Below are 19,352 nucleotides of genomic sequence, written 5' to 3'. Positions count from 1 at the left end.
ACTTTGAATGAATTGATCAATGATCAATTTTCCCACACTAATAGTTTACATTTCATTGCATGTTAAATTCAGCTTCTCTTGTGGTTATTAAAGTTTGTGTAAAATGTCATATTCAGATATTTCTACAAATGTGAATACTTTGCTCTGTTTACATACTACAATACATAGGGGTGAGCGGGGCACAAAGCAGGGCCGATCAATCTGTGCTTTTGGTCTTTTTCTCTGTCAGATGATCTCCTGTAAATTTGTGAAAAGTTTTGATGTGTTTTGGTTAAGATATTGAACAAAGAGTGTTTTGGAGGCATGAAAGTTAATTTAGTTTTTCCAACCTTATATTATTTTAATCACTGTCTTGTTACCTTCAACATAACATTATTTTGAAACATGTCAGCAACTCCTAGTAACTGATAGCTGGGATTGAAAACATTTTTACACAGTGGGGTTAGTTGTCCCACAGTGTTACAATGATAATGAAATGAAAACAATGTAAATGCTAATAATCAAAATGATAACTGTTAATACAATATCAGGAGAAAAAACTCACTATTATTAATTATTATTAATGAGCATATTTGATCATCACTTTAACAGTTGCACGATATAAATGTTAATGTATAAAATAGATGAATGTTGATTTATAAAATAAACACCACAGTCTTAAATCATATTTTCATTGTGTCTTTGCTGTGTCTGTGTTGGTTGTGAACTGCGCTCTGTTTCAGTCACACTTGATTCTGAGGAACTACTTTGTTTGGCGGAAGAGTAATATTTGTACTAATATAATTACAACTTATTTGTGTTTTATTTCATGAAATCCTGTTATGCATATGAAGTAACCGTTTTATAAAAGCAATAAGCCCTGCGAAGCAGCGGTGTTACAGTGCATTTTATAACAGCTAAGGAAGTTTGCTTCGCGTCGTGCCTAACAACGCCCCTTAGCTTTTATAAAATGCACTGGTAACCCACTGCTTCGCGGGGCTTATTGCTTTAATCTAACTTAAATCTTTTTTAATGATAGAGCCAAAGCCAAAAAGCATTAAGTTGTGTCCTGCTCTCCCCTACTGCCTTAGTAGTTCACATTGGCCAAGTTTGAAACATGTTTGATGATCATCTGTCCCCTGTGTTCTGGTTTGCAGAAAACTAGCAAAGAAGCGCAAGGAAACGTTGAACAGCACGCGACAGGAGATGACGGTGATGGTGAACTCGATGGATAAGAGCTACACTGAACAGGGTACCAACTGTGATGAAGCTCTTTCATTCATGGACACACACAATCTCAATGGACGCTGTAAGTTTGAATGACATTACGCACACAATCCTTTACAACATCGTCTGTGTTGTAATGAAAATGTGATGTACTCGGCTGCATTATTCAGTGATGTAGTGAAAATAATCTGGAATGATTGTGTATTGTGGTTTTTCCTGTTTTGTTCATCAATTACCAACTCAGATGAATAATCGAATAAAAGTTTGGGGGACAGATTTACTAAACAGGGCATATTGGTGTAAAAAACGCTGTTGGGAGTAGAAATGTTTGTGTGTGATTTACCAACAAGGTGCAAGAACACAGCTGCAAAAAATCTCATTTGTGACCAACACAATCTACAAAGAGCACCGCAAATAAGCTTAGGGTTTTTACACTTTTTAGGTGGTAAATAATGACACATACCATTAAACTATCGAGTGCAAACTTGAATCATTTAAATACTCTCTTTCCATAAATGTATCATCTGAAAGGAAAACTTCTACAAATGCAACACAACGCATCCATGCCTTTTCAGCATTAATTTTTCACTGTGTGTCTTTAGTAAATCCTGACAGTAGGCCAAAGAGGTGTTTGTTCTGGTGCAAGCTGTTAGTAAATCTGTCCCTATCTCAGAATAAACAACACAAAGATTGTGCATCATAGACACAATGCAAACATACACAATAATGTTTAACAGTAAATAGTCATTTGTATTTATATTATTACACCTTGTAAGTCTAAATGTACATGTAGGATGTTTCCAGTAAAATGCACAAACTCACATATATACGCTCTCACACATGCACGCACACACATAAACACACACACACACACTTGTTTCATTGCTCCAGACGTTGTCATTAAGTTGTTGTCTTTGAAGCAGCTTTCCAGAATGATGTTGTGGGCTTTCTGTCGGTGTGACCTCATTGATCACTTGATGATGCGAGCGGTTGTGATGTGCACACTGTGGAGATTATCTGACAAGCCCGTCTCATTTTCTTTAATCAGCTCAGATTGAAACAGTTAACTTTATATCCCTGTTAACACACAACACGTATATTCACTCTGAATGCAAATGTAAAACGGCTGTGAGAGTTTACTAACAGAGTTAAAGCTTTTGTCATTATTATATTGTGACTAAAACAGATAAATGATGTGAAACCTGTCAGAAGCAAACAGACATAAGAATGCATGAGAAGGTCTTTATGGTCCTAAAAATCTGATTTATTTAATTTATGCAACATATCATTTTTAGCTGTGTGTGTGCATGCGTGTGTGCGTGCTTGTGTGTGTGTATTTTACCTGTGTTTTTTCTCTTTTCCTCTAGCTGGTTCTTCTCCGTGTTCTCTCACAGTTAAAAGCAACACTCTGAACAGCAACATCCCAAACACATATTACCCAGGTAATAACAGCTGTTCCTCCATCTTGTGTTGATACAGATTAATACAATGTCGATAAGTAGTGGGTGAAGCTGATTGGTTGGTTCTTGTCAAATGACCGTCAGTGTGGACTCAGAAAAGTTTAAATATGTTTAACTCGCTGTGGTGCCGATATGGCCAGAAGAAAGAGTTGCTACCCATTTACATTTAAAATAACAAACTTGCGTGTGCAAAAGGAAATGTGGACAGCCCCTAACATACAGTGAGGAAAATAAGCATTTGAACACCCTGCTATTTCGCAAGTTCTCCCACTTAGAAATCATGGAGGGGTCTGAAATCGTCATTGTAGTTGCATGTCCACTGTGAGAGACATAAACTAAAAAAAAAATCCAGAAATTACAATGTATGATTTTTAACTATTTATACAGCTGCAAATAAGTATTTGAACACCTGAGACTGTCAATGTTAATATTTGATACAGTAGCCTTTGTTTGCAATTACAGAGGTCAAACGTTTCCTGTAGTTTTTCAGCAGGTTTGCACACACTGCAGGAGGGATTTTGGTCCACTCCTCCACACAGATCTTCTCTAGATCAGTCAGGTTTCTGGTGTGTCGCTGAGAAACAGAGTTTGAGCTCCTTCCAAAGATTCTCTATTGGGTTTAGGTCTGGAGACTGGCTAGGCCACGCCACAACCTTGATATGCTTCTTACAGAGCCACTCCTTGGTTATCCTGACTGTGTGCTTCAGGTCATTGTCATGTTGGAAGACCCGTCCTCGACCCATCTTCAATGCTCTAACTGAAGGAAGGAGGTTCTTCCCCAAAATCTTGCAATACATGACCCCGGTCATCCTCTCCTTAATACAGTGCAGTCACTCTGTCCCATGTGCAGAAAAACACCCCCAAACCATGACGCTACCACCCCCATGCTTCACAGTAGGGATGGTGTTCTTGGGATGGTACTCATCCTCCAAACACATTTAGTGGAATTATGACCACACAGTTCTATTTTGGTCTCATCTGACCACATGACTTTCTCCAATGACTCCTATGGATCATCCAAATGGTCATTGGCAAATTTAAGACGGGCCTGGACATGTGCTGGTTTAAGCAGGGGAACCTTCCGTGCCATGCATGATTTTTAAACCATGACGTCTTGTGTATTACCAACAGTAACCTTGGAAACGGTGGTCCCAGCTATTTTCAGGTCATTCCGTGTAGTTCTGGTCTGATTTCTCACCTTTCTTAGGATCATTGAGACCCCACGAGGTGGGATCTTGCATGGAGCCCCAGTCCGAGGAAGATTGACAGCCATGTTTAGCTTCTTCCATTTTTTAATGATTGCTCCAACAGTGGACCTTTTTTCACCAAGCTGCTTGCCAATTTCCGGTAGCCCTTTCCAGCCTTGTGGAGGTGTACAATTTTGTCTCTAGTGTCTTTGGACAGCTCTTTGGTCTTGGCAATGTTAGAAGTTGGATTTTTACTGATTGTAAGGGGTGGACAGGTGTCTTTATGCAGCTAACAACCTCAAACAGGTGCATCTAATTTAAGATAATAAATGGAGTGGAGGTGCACATATTAAAGGCAGACTAACAGGTCTTTGAGGGTCAGAATTCTAGCTGATAGACAGGTGTTTAAAAACCTATTTACAGCTGTATCATACAAATAAATAGTTTAAATTTATATATAATATATATATATAATGATTTCTGGATTTTTTTTCTTTCAAAGTGCACATACAATTACAATTTCAGACCCCTTCATGATTTCTAACTGGGAGAACTTGCAAAATAGCAGGGTGTTCAAATACTTGTTTTCCTCATTTAAAAAATAACAAACTTGAGTGTGCAAAAGCCAAAGTGAACGGCCCCTAACATAGCTATCATCATTTTAATACCTCCTATCAACCTGTAAATGACTAAAGTCTCTGTTTCTGCTGTCTCTCTTTATTATTTACCTAAACTTCACCAGATCCGTTTGTGCCCACCGCCATCCTAGGTGAGAGAAACATATCTCATTATTTCTGTAGATAATATATTTAGTTGATTTTGATTAGAAGCGCTGTTCCAAAATCTCTTACACTGCCTACATCATCATAGGGTAAATTAGTGAACTGATGTGGTTTAATGGAGGTGTAGTAATACAGCACATCATCAAACGCAGACTTCATAGGCAGCTCAGTAGCTTTTGGAACAGAGCTCTTGTGTCGCGTTCACTTGTGTTTATGTTTTGGAGGAAAGGGAAAATGTTTGATTCTGATGTGTATATCCCACCTGTCTGGTGCTTCTTTTGGGTTCCACTTCCTGTGTGCGGGGGGGACCTCCAATCCATCCCATCTGCACCACGTGTCATCATGTGTGTGATGTCACTTCCTGTCTGTCGTCTCATATGCATGTACTGCTGTGGGGAGAGGATTATGGGATAGATTTTGTATTTTTGTTAAACTAAACACACAACTAGCTGTGAAACATGCAGGTTTTGAGCTCTCAATGGTGCAGGAATGAGCCGCTTCATCTCACTAAATATATTAGCTTCTATTTAATAATGCAGGTTACAGTTTGTGAACTCTCAATTATTTTGAACCGGTTGGTTTAGGGTGTAGATTTCAAAAATGTTTTGCCAGTGCTGGTTTACTTTTTTGGAGATGAAGAGGTAAATGTTTATGTTTTCTGTGTTTATTAGGGCATCTTGCTATCAGCGTCTCTTCTGTGATTCTCTCTAATGTTTTTTTTTTTTTTTGCCTATAGCAGTTTCTCTGACACAGGTTTTTCTTTTCTCTGTTTTGCCGGTGTTTATTCATTTATCCTATGATAAAATATAATAATTAAGGCGTTTTGTCTCATTTTTTCTCCCTCCACCTCTGCACTCCTTCTGTTTATTCTGAATGCAGCAGCCCTTCAGCCGGCCCTCGTACCCTGAGCACCCATTACAGACTTTAATTGAAATATAACATAATGAAAAATAAGACCTTTGAGTCCCATATTAAATATGAATGAGTAACACCTCGTGTAAGCGATCTCTCTCACAGCAGCAGAAGCAGGTTTACTTTACACAATAAAAGCAGGAATTATGAGGATAGATTCAGCTCCGGCACATGAGGACAGATCATGAGACGCTTCAACATCATACAGCCGTGATTCTCAACTGCTTTTAATACAAGATCCTCTAATTTACCATCAGACATCCGCACATTGAACAACATGTCCTTGAAATCAAACACCTAAACTTATGATTCTTTATTTACAGTATAATGTTTATTTTGACTTTATGAGGATGCAGCAATGATGATGATGTCACACAATCTACCCGTGTTCACATTTGACCAGCTTCAACCAAAATACAGTAGTGTGATTGGACTCAACACTAGAAATGAAAATGTCTTATTTAATATTTCTGTCTTGTTTTCCAGTATAAATATTTAAACATTCTTAAATCAGAATATTTTAACTTGAGAGGCAACACCTAAGATTGACACCTGAGGTACTGGGTCTCATTCACTGAGCATGCACAAGTTTGTGCGTGAAATGTGCGTAGTACTTATGTTTTACGAACAAATCATGATGCATTTTCATACAAGAATATATCTTCTTAATATAACTTATGCTGCGTTTACACCAGCCGCGTTTGAGGCGTCAAAATTGCGTCTACTGCGTCTACTTTGCCGCTTGAACATTTTCAATGCAATTGCGCGTCTAGAGCGAAGTGGACGCGCAGAAAAGCAAGCATTTGACACGCGTCAGAGGCGAAATCAGCTTCTTGTGGGAGGAGCAAGTGCTATGCGGTTGTATGTTTGCAAGATGGCTGATGTTGATTGTGCATTCGTCAAGAGAGTTACCAGTTTGTATTTGGTCACCTTACTATAGGGGGAAAATAGTAAAAAAAAACTGCGGAAATGTCACGGGTCGATAAATGTCACGTGACTCTAAATTGAAATGTGTACACTGTAAAAAATTATTTTCAAGAAAAAAATTCTTAGTATTTTCTTCGTTAATCCTGATTGGTTAACGCGACGCGGAAATCCGCCAACGTTAAAACTTTTCAACTCAGGCGTCAGCCGCAAATTCGGGTCAAAGCAAAATGCACAAAAAGCACCATTCGCACGTACCGAGGCAGATGCTCAATTGATCAAATATGCTTGAAATATGCTTAACTCTTTCCCCGTCAGCGTTTTTTTTTAAGTTGCCACCCAGTTTTAGTTTAAAATGATCTTCTTTAAATAAACATAAAATATCAAATGAAAGAACAGTCCATCCGCTTTCTTTCCATCAACAACAACATAAAAAATTTCATCCTACCTTCATTTGTTCTCTTATCAGTTATCACCTCTCAAATTTTTAGCTAAAAGCGGAGAAAATTCAATTTTTGTGAAGAACTTTTGTAAGAGATCAGATTCAAAGCCTGATCAAAACTTACACGTCATGCTAAATCCACCACAATGCTGTTGTGTCGAGTAAATGCGTCAGTGTTAAAGTCGGGTAAGATTGCCATCTAGTGGATGATAGCGGAAATATCAATTTAAGACAAAAACAACTCATAGAACTTTTTCTCTTTATTGACGAAATGACTTTTGACATTTATCTGGATATCGCCATGTGCAAAGGTAGAAGAATAAAAAAATGATTAAAGACTGTGGTGTTTATTTTCATAAATCAGTATGTAGCAGCATTGGCGCAGTGATACTTGTGATGCGGTCTGAACCGTGGGTTTACCGGGGTATTTTATCACGGCTTAGAACGCGTTTCAACCAATCAGAATGAAGAACCAGAACGAGCCGTTTTATAATTAAAATTAATACACAACTAAGGTGGTGATGTGGCATGAAGCAGAGTCAGGTGTGCGTTTATTAAAAAATAATGCACAGCTGTGGAACATTTGTCAACTAATCAAAATAAAGCATTCAACAACCGCGTGGTATAAAATAAAAGTATATATCCTATATATATAATATTTACGTATGTTTTCTATAACAAAGAAACAAATAAAAAAGATACGCATAATGACAATCCTTTATCCTTTGCTTCCACTCTTTATTAAATCTTTATAAAAGCGTCTGGATAAATGTAAATGTAATGTGAATGCAATGAGAACGTCAATCACTTGATTCTTTGTTATGGCATCCTTTACTTCTTGTTTATCAATACCTGTTAGGCCGGTGGGCACACAGCACACCTGGTTTTCTCCTCCGACAGCTAAACCTACCAAATCAAAAAAGCGAAGCAAAGCAGAACTTTAATAATAATGAATGATAATGATTTCTAATAATTAAAGGACCAGTATGTAAGAAATTTATATCAATTAATCATAAAATGGCCCTGATATGTCACTAGACATTAAGAAATCATTTTCATTTTCAAATACTTATATCACTGACAACAGTGGTCCGGCCAGGATATTTTCATTTAAAAAGTGGAGTTGCAGCCCTCAACTGATGTTTATGTTGTCATGTTGTGTATTGGTCACCAGTTGTGTGATTGCAGTACCAGTTTTAGCCACAAGTTTTGTGATTGCAATACCAGTTTTAGCCACAATCCTACATACTGTTCCTTTAAATAAGCTTTTTGAATAAAATATTCTTTAAAGTGCGGAAAGCCCTTATTTGAAGCAGTTTTGGAGGTGTATAATGCAAATGACTAACCTTGTGCAGCAGTTGAAGAAGAAAGTCATGTGTGTACGCAGGTGTCGTGAATTAGATGAAAAGTTTTCATGAGAAGTTCAAATGTGCTTACGAAAAATCAAAACAATTATTAGTAAATGATGCCCATTGTCTTGTGTATTAGGCTTCTTTCAGAAAGAATTCAATATTAATCGAGTAAGTTTATGCTTAAAACAGTTAATATTTACCAGTGATGGGCTTTCTATAGTTTTAAGCTGTGTTTAACTTAATTTCATAAACTTCAATTTAGTAAAAACTAATAAATGACTTACCGTAAGCATGAAATGTTTAATATCTTAAGCTCTCAATCTCTTAGGTGTTGCTTCTCAAGTCAATACTGTATATTTCAATTGAAGAATGTTTTGATTTTCCATTTTATTTGAGCTTTTATTGTTTGCATTCAGCATTCTTTTTTCCCCGCTGACGCATGCAGTTGAGAACCGCTGCTTACTGCATACATCTGAATTATTTGTTTGCATTTCTTTCTTTGAAATTCATTGTATCTGTCCTTCATTGTGATTTGAATCCCATGACAGACCCCCGTACACCGTCAGACTGCCGATCAGAGCGTCTGTTAGTGCTCTGCCTGTTATTGTTGCTTATACCCTGTTCTCCTCTCTTTCTCTTTTCTTTCTCGCTGTCGTCTTCTCGCTGTCTCTCTATTCTCACGTTTAACCTGTAATGTATCTGCTTATAAAGTCCCCATTACTGGTAAGTTCATCGGGATTCTGTGTTTCACGTAGAGGCTCATTGGCCGTCCCCCCTCCCATGTGTCTTGCATGGAAATATAAACATTACATCACACGCTAACCCCCCGAAATCACACGTGCATCATCGCATCACATTGTTTCTCCACCCGCAGTTTTACAATTACGTTTGTTTGCTTTTTTTGAGGTTTCTTTGGAGACCTCTGTGGCTTTGAACATCAGTCATTGTGACGTCACGATCCCTCGTCCAATCATTACGCTCATGTTCTGCTGTGGATTGACAGCACCCGTCAATTACGCTGCCATGGGAAAATGAATTTCGAAACTTTCACATCAGGGATAAACAAGAGCGTATAATAGACGCAGGCAGATATTAGCTGTTTACCAGACAGAGCTGATAAATTTGTGTTTTTTTTTTTGTGAAACGAGAGGTCGGTCAATCTTTACCTGTTCTCCACATCCACTCATCCTCTCCTCCAGCGCTGTTTCATGATCCATTCATTGCCATTAGGGGGCGTGCACACCAAAGCTTTCTACGCATCTGAAAACGCCTGACTGCCAACTTTTTTCTGCCGACTGCCAGCATTTTTCAGCTGAGCACTTTGGTTTCTGATTTGTTTATCAGTCATTCAACGATGCACCAGTTGGTTGTTGTGATATTTGTCCCGCCCTCCTCCACTGTGATTGGACGACCGCGTGAGACCTGACATTGACCAGCTGAGTTTTTCACCCAAAGTTTAATATTTTTTAACTCTCGGCGCTGAGCACGGAAAAACACAGAGCGCCGCCTTTCAGCGCGAAAAAAACCCATACACCGAGTGCAGGATTAAAAGCTTTGGTGTGCACGCCCCCTTACACTTGAACACATTAGAAGTACTTTTTCCTTTTACAGTGCTCAGTTATTGTACAAAACATTGATACATAATCACCAAAAATATAAACTCTTGTTATTATTCATTTTCTTTCATATCTTTTCAAATCTGTATGCTGTTTTCACATGAAACACAACGACACTCTTAAAAATAAAGATGCTTAACACACCGATGCCATAGTCCAGTGGTCTTCACTATTTTATCATGACTTTTTTTTAGGAGAGACACTTTTATAGTAAAGTTTCAAAAGTTGTATCTGGTCATAAATAGCATGTCTGCTTACACTGCAAAAGATGACTTTCTTACGTAGTATTTTTGTCTTGTTTTCAGTAAAAATATCTAAAAATTCTTAAATGAAGATGTATTTTCTTGATAAGCAAAATGACCTGGGAAAATAAGTCTAGTTTTTAGGCAAAAAATATAAAATGTAAGCGAATTTGTGCTTAAAAAAAGCAACAAAAAAATCTGATAGTGGAATAAGAAACATTTTCTTAAAATAAGTTTACTTTTTTCATAAACACTTAATTCAAGAAAAATTTTCTTATTTCATTGGTAGATTTTTTTAAGCACAAATTCACTTTTAGATCAATCTGTCATCCTTAAAGATACGATATGCAATGCATACGAGTCAAATTTGTAACTGAGACAAGATGATTTACCGTTAATGATAAAAAACAGGGTTACTTTAATGCTAAGCATTGTTATAATGTGTGTAGTAGTGATGCACAGGTCGGGTTTTTTCCAAATTGTATGAAATATTTGGCCCGCCCTGCATCGCTGTATTTATTTTTTAACCCGCCCCGCACCCACGACCATTAAAATAGATCTACTAGGCATTTGTGATGTAAATGAAAACAGGCTTTATTTCAGCCTAAAGGTGCTTGGAAACAGCCTTTTTAGTGTACATTGAATTTTCCTCTGAATACAAACAGCATACAGTTTTGAAATGTTATGAGCTGTGGCGGCCGGTGACTTCTTTTTTGAGGGTGTACGATGCAAAACTCGCAAACAACATGATGTAATGTGTGTGTGTGGCTCGTCATGTCAAAATATGTTTTTTACCCGTCATGTAATGTTCCACATGTGTCATGTCAAAATATGTGTCTGCTGCAGATGCTTCGACAGGTTTATGATAAAAGAGACGCTCGCTTAATCTCATGTGTAATCAGAGTTTAGTGTTAAGTGAGTGTATTGCAAGTATTTTGTGAACTTGAGCATCTCTTTTATCATAAACCCTTTTCATGTATATATTGGCATGTATTTTGACATGATGCATGATGCACATGTTTATATTACGCAATGAACACATATTTTGAATTCCTGCCTCTTGGAAGAGAAGTCACCGGTCACCATTGGTTATAATAATAAATAATTTTAGGTGAATTATTTTGTTAAATTTTTTTTTTTTTTTTTTGAGTAATGGTAATACATCCTATCAACCCCATGACATCACTGTAAAAGGAATTGTGCGTAAAGTGTTTTTAACTTGAAATGCTTTCACCGTTCTCACCTCATTGTTGACTTGAGCGTGTTTTCTTTTTCTAGATGAAACTCAAACGTTGACCAGTGACACCAGCAGTCTGGTGCAGTCACACACACATTCACTGCGTAAACGTGAAGCCGTAGATGTGCCGTACCAGACGGGTCAACTTCATCCGGCCATCCGTGTGGCAGATCTGCTTCAACACATCACACAGATGAAATGTGCGGAGGGTTACGGCTTTAAAGAAGAGTACGAGGTAATCACCAATCCCATCATTACTTACTCTATCACATGCACTACTCTATAACTTCGCCTTGTTTATTTCATTGTTTTGTGTTTGGTCTGTGAATACAGTGATTTACATCACGTCTCTTGTGAGCATGTTGTTTCATATGCATTCAGTTTTTTGAATGAGTTTACATGAGCTCACCGACAGTAATCACAACATCTTACACGTGATCACACATGCTTAACTTCATGCCTGATTTCTCATCTATCTCTATGAGCAGTATTGTAGTTAATAATGACTCTTTACCTGTCCGGTGTTGGGTATTATTATAGATGATGATGTCACAGCACACACACACACACACACACACACATCATAAACCTGTGTGCATGCAGGCAAACGCACACTTTCAGAGTTTATAAAAAAGATCAAATAAATGATATCTGCAGGACGTGTTTGTTTGTGCTGAAGTAGTTTTGTCCCCTCACTTACACAATGTATCTCTTTCTGACCTCTTCTCTCATGGTTCTTATCTATGGAGCAGATAAATGAGGTAAGATCACACTTCATTTAGTTCATTTCTACAAATGTTAAAGGTTTGAAGCTTTCGCTTGTGCTGACAGACGCTAGATAATGTGGCAATGGGAAGATAACATTAACAGTGTTGGTGTTTTAAAGCTGTTTTAGTAGACAGTGCACATTGAGAAACTGGTTTAGGGTTGCCAATCCTTCATACAGTGATCCACCGCTTTATAACACAGATGATACTCCATAGAGGACAAATAGTAAAGACACAAATAATTTAACAATGAATATTTACATTTGCATTTGGTAGATGCTTTTATCTAAAGCAACTTACGATGCATTCAAGTTATACATTTTTTAATCAGTATGTGTTCTCTCCGGATCAAACCCATGGCCTTTGCAATGCTTACACAGTTAAGCTACGTGATAAATAAACTGCACAATAAATGGACAACACACTCAATTCCTAAAAAACAAATGAAATATTCATCTTATTTATCTAATTTTCATCTAATATTTATAGCTACTGTAGTGTTAGTTATTTACAGTTCTCTAGCTGTTTAATCTTTATAGGTAAAGTGTTAATGTCTAGTGTTTAGCTTGTGCAGTTAAGTTTTATTCATTAGAAATATGTGACATTTTTTGAAAGCAATTAAGTTCAATGTCATTAGATATAAAAGTAGATTTAATGTAATAATGAGAGTGTTTTCCTCATCTAGAGTTGGCAACCCTGCCAGTGTCGCTCAGTTTCAATCTATATTTGGTGTTGAATATGAAAGATGTCTGTGAAATGTTTGCAGTCTTTTATTAAACTGATATTAGTTTACATTCAACTCTTCAGAGATTCTTCCAGCGTCTGCATTTACATTCACAGCATTGTTCAATTATAAACATGCTCGTCTGGTTTGTTTGTATCTTGAGGTTTATAGATCGTGTTATACTCAATCATTTTTATGTCACTTGTCAAAGTTCTTCTGGAGTTTCTTGGTTACATATATATATAAGGGAAATCTGGAAGTCCAAAAATTTAAATGCTAAATAAATACAAATGTCATTTTACAACAAGAAGTAAACTTAAAAATAATAATAATTATGATTATAGATTGAATATTAGTGTGTGTGTGTGTGTGTGTGTGTGTGTGTGTGTGTGTGTGTGTGTGTGTGTGTGTGTGTGTGTGTGTGTGTGTGTGTGTGTGTGTGTGTGTGTGCATGCATGCGTGCATGAGTGTGCGTACAGTTATCTTTGTGAGAAGCAATTTTGTTGTAAGCCTAAATGTGTAAGTAGAAAGAGAGTAAAATTAGGACATTTTGGCCGGTGCTCACTTTCTCGCACCTCTTTAAATGGCTGTTTGAGGGTTAAGGTTTAGGCACTTTAAATGTGATGGTTGGGTTTAGGGTAAGGGGTAGGGCTGCACAATCAATTGAAAAACTAATCAGGGTATAATAACGGGTGAAAAATTTTGCTTAATTCCCAAAAACCTCAATTACAGCGGTCCATTTTTGCTCATTTCTGTGTGTTTCGCTGACATGTTTAGGCAACAAACATAGAGGTGAATCGGATATTTTAAAATTGATAAGTTGCCGTGTCCTTTACACATTTGTTTGGATTTTTTACTAACAACATAACTCCTATAATTATTTGTTGTTTACATTATATTATTAGGTTTGGATGTTTAGAATTCACAATGCAGCTGCTTCACAGAAAGTTATAAAACATTTCAAAACTTGTTCAAATCTATTAATCATCAATAATCATCAATAATCATCGCAGTTACAATATTAAGGCAAATAATTGGCAATTATGATTTCTGTCATAACCGTGCAGCCCTAGTTAGAGGTTAGAGATTGCATTACATCTATGAGTGTCATTACAAGGATAGTTGTACACAGGGATGGGCAGTATTTCAAATACATGTATTTAAAATACGTATTTAAAATACAAAATAGTATTTTGTATTTTAAAGCCTTTGGAAAAAATGAAATGTAATTTGTATTTAAATACATTTAAGATGAGTATTTTTGTATTTTTAAAATACTCAAAATACTTTGAGCCAGTCAACCAGTCAGGGTGCTGTTTTCATGCATCAACTAGTTCAGACCAGACACCAGAGTTCAGGTAAGCAAATATATCTGTACAGCTTTTAGTGGGCAATGATTAAAATGTTGGAGTGGGAAAAAAAGCAGGGGAGATTGAGTTATTGGGTGTGATGTGATTTGTGTTATTATAACTGTCGTGAAAGGAAATTCAGATTCACACTTGCACGTTGGCGGCATGCAGTTTAATGCACGGCTGAGAGAGTGTGGAACGCTGACAAATAGGCCTACACTTTTGACTTAAAGGAGAACCACTATTTTTCAGTATTTTGCTGTGTTCTTGCCTCAACTTGGACAGGTGGATACATAACTATCTATTTTCAATGCATGGAGGAAGAGCACTTCGTTTGCAGCATTTCGACCTCAGCGCGCAGTAACATCTTCACAGGAGTAATGATGTTGCTGCGCCAGAGTTTAAAGTGCTGCAAACTAAGTGCTCTTCCGCCTTACAATATAGTTCTCATTTTTTATCCACTTAAAAATCACTACGTTTTATTTTCTGTCACCATACTTACGCGTGTAACTACTCGCGTAACAGTCTTTAAATAGGGAAAACATGGAAGTGTTTGGTGGCTTCTAAATTCTTCCCTGTTTGGATCCTAAGGAATAAATGGGACTAGGCTAAATGCTAACACATTCATGACACACTGTGCAAAGATGAAGTGCACGTATTGAAAAAAGATAGGCATCTATTCATTCATCTAAGTTGAGGTAAGAACATAGTAAAATATTGAAAAACTGTGGTGTTTTGCTTTAAAGGCCCTTTCACACGTGACGCGGCAAGTGGTGGAATCAGCACACAGTTGCTGATTTCTTTTTAGCTTTGTGGAGTTGAAGCCTTGTTTACACGTTTGCAATTCGCATGGCTCTACTCTAAGGCGTGAACCTGCAGGTTCACCAGTACACCTACAAGGCTTTTATGGTTGACGTGCTCTCCGTTGTATAATTCTGTGAAATGACAGAGGGCGACTCTTGAGTAATTGTTCTCAAAACCATCAAAAAGCAGCGATGAGAGATAGTAGTTTGCCGAATAATTTATCAAACACTCGTCTCGTGAGAAGTTTGTAAATACTTGGATTTCTTCACATATAAACTGATTAGGTTGTGGGTCATTTTGACGACACGTGAAAAAGTTTTTATGATGTTTTTATAAAACATCACTTTACTTGAATGGGTGTTCATAAGGCTGACATGACACGTGTCATGAATATGAAAGAGATTTTATGAATGTTTATGACTACTGTCATTAAGTGTCATTTGTTCAATTATGTCATTTTTATTGCAAAGATGACATTGTTTGAGATGTCTTTGTTATGACAACTTGACATTAACCAAGACAACACAACTGACCACTTTTTACCAGTGATACAAACTGAATTTGTCATTAAAATGTCATTAAGTGTTAATACTCTGTTAAATGGTTTTATAACAGCATCATGAATATTCTTCAGTTCATAATGTTTATTTGACCGAGTATTAATAATATTTGACAAAGTATTAACACTTAATGACATTTAAATCACAGTTTAATGTAATGTTAACCAACAAAGCTAGGTAGTTTCTTAAGTTTGATAATTATTGTTTATGATTTATAGCAAGTTGTGTTGTATTGGTTTATATCAAGTTGTCATAACAAAGATATCTCAAACAATGAGGTATGTAAAATAAAACGAAAGTTTCTAAGTAGTTGCACATATCTAAATGCTTTTTGGCATTCAGAAATAGACCCAGATAGATTTCAATAGGGATACTTGCACTGAATCACCAATTTCACATGTATTTTGTGTATTTTCAAAATACAAAATACTGTATTTGTATTTAAATACATTTTTCCACACAGTATTTTGTATTTGTATTTAAATACATTTTTCAACACAGTATTTTGTATTTGTATTTGAAATACATTTCCATGTATTTATGCCCATCTCTGGTTGTACAAATGTGTGTGCGTGCGTGTGTCAAATTTTTTCTCATAAATCAATGGAAAACAGTTTTTCAAGAGACATGCTTTTATTCAAAGTGGTTTCTGCTTGGTTGAAAATGTTGCAGAAAAAGAAAAACATTTGAATGTAAAGTTTGTTTTATGTGTTTTATGAATTAATAAATATCTATTCCAGTCACAGAGTTTTATGCTGTATTATCAGATATGTCATAAAATCTTTTTGAGATTCTGCAGTCTTTTTGCAACTGGTTTGCTTTAGGATGGTCTCACTAAAGCACATGCACATTTTTATGATGTTTAAATCACAAACAAATAAAAAATCTTTCTGTTGCACAAGACAAATAACAACAATATTCAAGAGAATCTCAAGTTTTGCTCTAAAGTTGAAATGAAATTGAAATGAAAAACTGTTATTTGTTTTAGAATATTGTGGTATTTGTGAGCTAAAAAAAAACATGTGTCCTCATAATTAATAAAAAATGCAAATCTCCCCACTTCAAAACGATCTCTCTTTACTTACGTTCATATTGTATGGTCGCTGGGCAGGGTCTGGGAGAAGATCCAAGAAATTAGCAATTAGAAACACGACCCAACTTCAAACGATACAATCAATTTTTGATAGACGAATTGAAGTCCAGCCCTACCTTTATTCATTTAAGAAGCCGTTTCACTGGGCTATACATCACGATGGGGAAAATAAGACAACCCCTATTTCTGTTTCATTTCGACTTTAAAGTAAATGTTTCATTTTTTAAACTGATAAACAAGACAGGAATACTTCACTGTTCCACTCTTCATACTCACAGTTAATGCTTTGAAAGAATACTAAGGATTAAACTTTTGTGAAGAAATCTTATATTTTATGACCAACTTGGAAAAATCATCTTCTTCATCATTATATTTATCTACACATCTTTAAAATAATAAACATTTACTTGAGATAGATGATGTGTTTTCAAAGATTATATTTAATCAGGGAAGTTGCTGTTGTAATGAATCTTTATATACAAGACTACATCTTATAAATGTCCTATTTTATAAAGCATTTCTGCAAACAAGAACTTACTTCAGACTAAATCTGGGCCACTTTGTCTAGTTTTTCCACATCATTAAAATTAATATATTTGCATATTATTGGCTGTTTATGTCACGACACGGAAGGGTTGTAAGGACAGGACGCAAACGCAAGGTTCAAAAATAAATAACATTTAATAATAAAAACACGAGGGCAGACATGGTGAAGGCAGGAACACAGGAACATTAACACAGGAACAGACAGGGCATCAATGACAATGATCCAGCAGTGAGCAAACAGAAGACAGAGGTATATATACACACAGACTAAATGACAAACAGGTGTGATGAGGCAGGTAATTAATCAATGAATGTCCAGGTGATAACAATCGGAACAGAGACAAGACATGACACGGATTAACCGTGACAGTTTATTAGTAGTTATAAAGCACGTATTATTGCATGACTTCTTTATCCCTTAATCCTACAGTAATTCATATCTACACTTAAATGCTACAACAGTTACCTCACCAGGTATTAATAATTAGTAAATTAGGAGTTTATTGAGGCAAATCCATAGTTATTGAAGTGTTACCACATATTTCCCAATGAAGCCATTGAATCATGCTGTGCAACTTTATTCAGGATATTTTTCATAATCTGTATTATGTCCTGTATGGACACTCCAGGAGAAGGTGGGAATGATTTGACTGAATTTTGGGAAGAGGTCACACAGGGGGATGTTTGTGATGTTCCTCAGAGCAGCTGGTGTTGTAATGAAGAGCTCATGTCTGACATCTGATGCTTAAGGACCCTGAAGAGGATTTGTGTCAACTTTTTAAATGGTTAAACTCTCTCTCTGTCTTTTTCTTTGTCTGTGTGTGCGTCTCTGTCTGTTTCAGAGTTTTTTTGAGGGTCAGTCCGCCCCATGGGACTCTGCCAAGAAGGATGAGAATCGGATGAAGAACCGTTATGGAAACATCATTGCATGTATGTATAGTATTGTGAGACAGGAATCATATTTTGTGCGAGTACATGAACACAAAGTACATAATCTCATTCTTATCTGTGTATATACAGCAGGGGTGAACTGAGCTGTGGTAACACAACCACAAGATACAAGATAAACAATGAGTGTGAGAGTATAATGACTGCCTCTCGTCTCTCTCTCTCTCTCTCTCTCTGTAGATGATCATTCACGTGTAAGGCTGCAGAATCTGGACGGAGAGCAGAACTCTGATTACATTAATGCTAATTATGTTGATGTGAGTACAGCACTCATGACCTTCTCACAAAGGTCACTGTATAGCACACACACGCACACGTATACACACATACGCACACACACACACATGCACAAACACACACACACACACACACACATGCACAAACACACACACACACACACACACACACACACACACACACATATATATATATGCGCACACACGCATGCACACACACACAAATACACACACACATGCACAAACACACACATGCACACACACATTCATGCGCACACACACACACACACATATATATGCGCACACATGCATGCATACACACACACATATGCACACACGCACACACACACACACCTTAGTATTTTTTATACACACAACATCTTTTTGTAGAAATATTAGATGAAATTAATAATTATTCTTAAATGGACTGGTGACTATTAAAATTTTTTATTGCAGTTCGGTGAATTCTTGTTTCTGTCAGTTTAAAGGTGCAGTGTGTACATTTTAGCGGCATCTAGTGGTGAGGTTGCGAATTTAAACCAACAGCTCAGTCCAGTTTTGAAACGCATAGAGAAGCTACGGTAGCCGCCACAGGACAAACATGTCATCACCAGATACAACTTAGTAAAAAAAGTTTGTACGTTAAGGTTTTGTAGAAACATGGCGGCACAAAATAGCGACTTCCACGTAAGGGGACCCTCTGTGTATGTAGATAAAAACATCTCATTCTAAGGTAATAAACACATAACGTTTCATTATGAAAGGTCTTTATAATCCCCTGATAATATAGTTTTGTATATTATTTTGCATTTCTGTCAAGAGATCCTTCTAAAAAATGACACACTGCACCTTTAATTCAACTTGCTGTGTGTGACCAATTCAAATTGAAATAAATGTAAAACTGATAAATTTCTTCAATTCTGTCCAACCCTGACAGAGACAAACTTTTGCACAAATAGACAAAT

General features: G+C 36.6%; 1 protein-coding gene across 2 annotated transcripts in view; it reads left to right on the top strand.

Moving 5' to 3' along the window:
• Window positions 1-19,352, top strand: part of LOC141349030 (receptor-type tyrosine-protein phosphatase mu-like) — a 218,549-nt gene that overhangs the window by 163,350 nt on the left and 35,847 nt on the right. For both annotated transcript variants that reach the window (XM_073857824.1, XM_073857819.1), the window contains 6 exons: window positions 1,137-1,288; window positions 2,574-2,648; window positions 4,596-4,622; window positions 11,402-11,595; window positions 18,046-18,133; window positions 18,332-18,408. In XM_073857824.1, coding sequence (XP_073713925.1) covers window positions 1,137-1,288; window positions 2,574-2,648; window positions 4,596-4,622; window positions 11,402-11,595; window positions 18,046-18,133; window positions 18,332-18,408 — 613 coding nt within the window. The remainder of the gene's footprint in view (window positions 1-1,136; window positions 1,289-2,573; window positions 2,649-4,595; window positions 4,623-11,401; window positions 11,596-18,045; window positions 18,134-18,331; window positions 18,409-19,352) is intronic.

Source organism: Misgurnus anguillicaudatus, chromosome 2 (assembly GCF_027580225.2).
Source record: "Misgurnus anguillicaudatus chromosome 2, ASM2758022v2, whole genome shotgun sequence".
NCBI classification, from domain to species: Eukaryota; Metazoa; Chordata; class Actinopteri; order Cypriniformes; family Cobitidae; genus Misgurnus; species Misgurnus anguillicaudatus.
The sequence above is the reverse complement of the archived record's forward strand: the minus strand, read 5'-3'. Positions and strand labels throughout refer to the sequence as shown.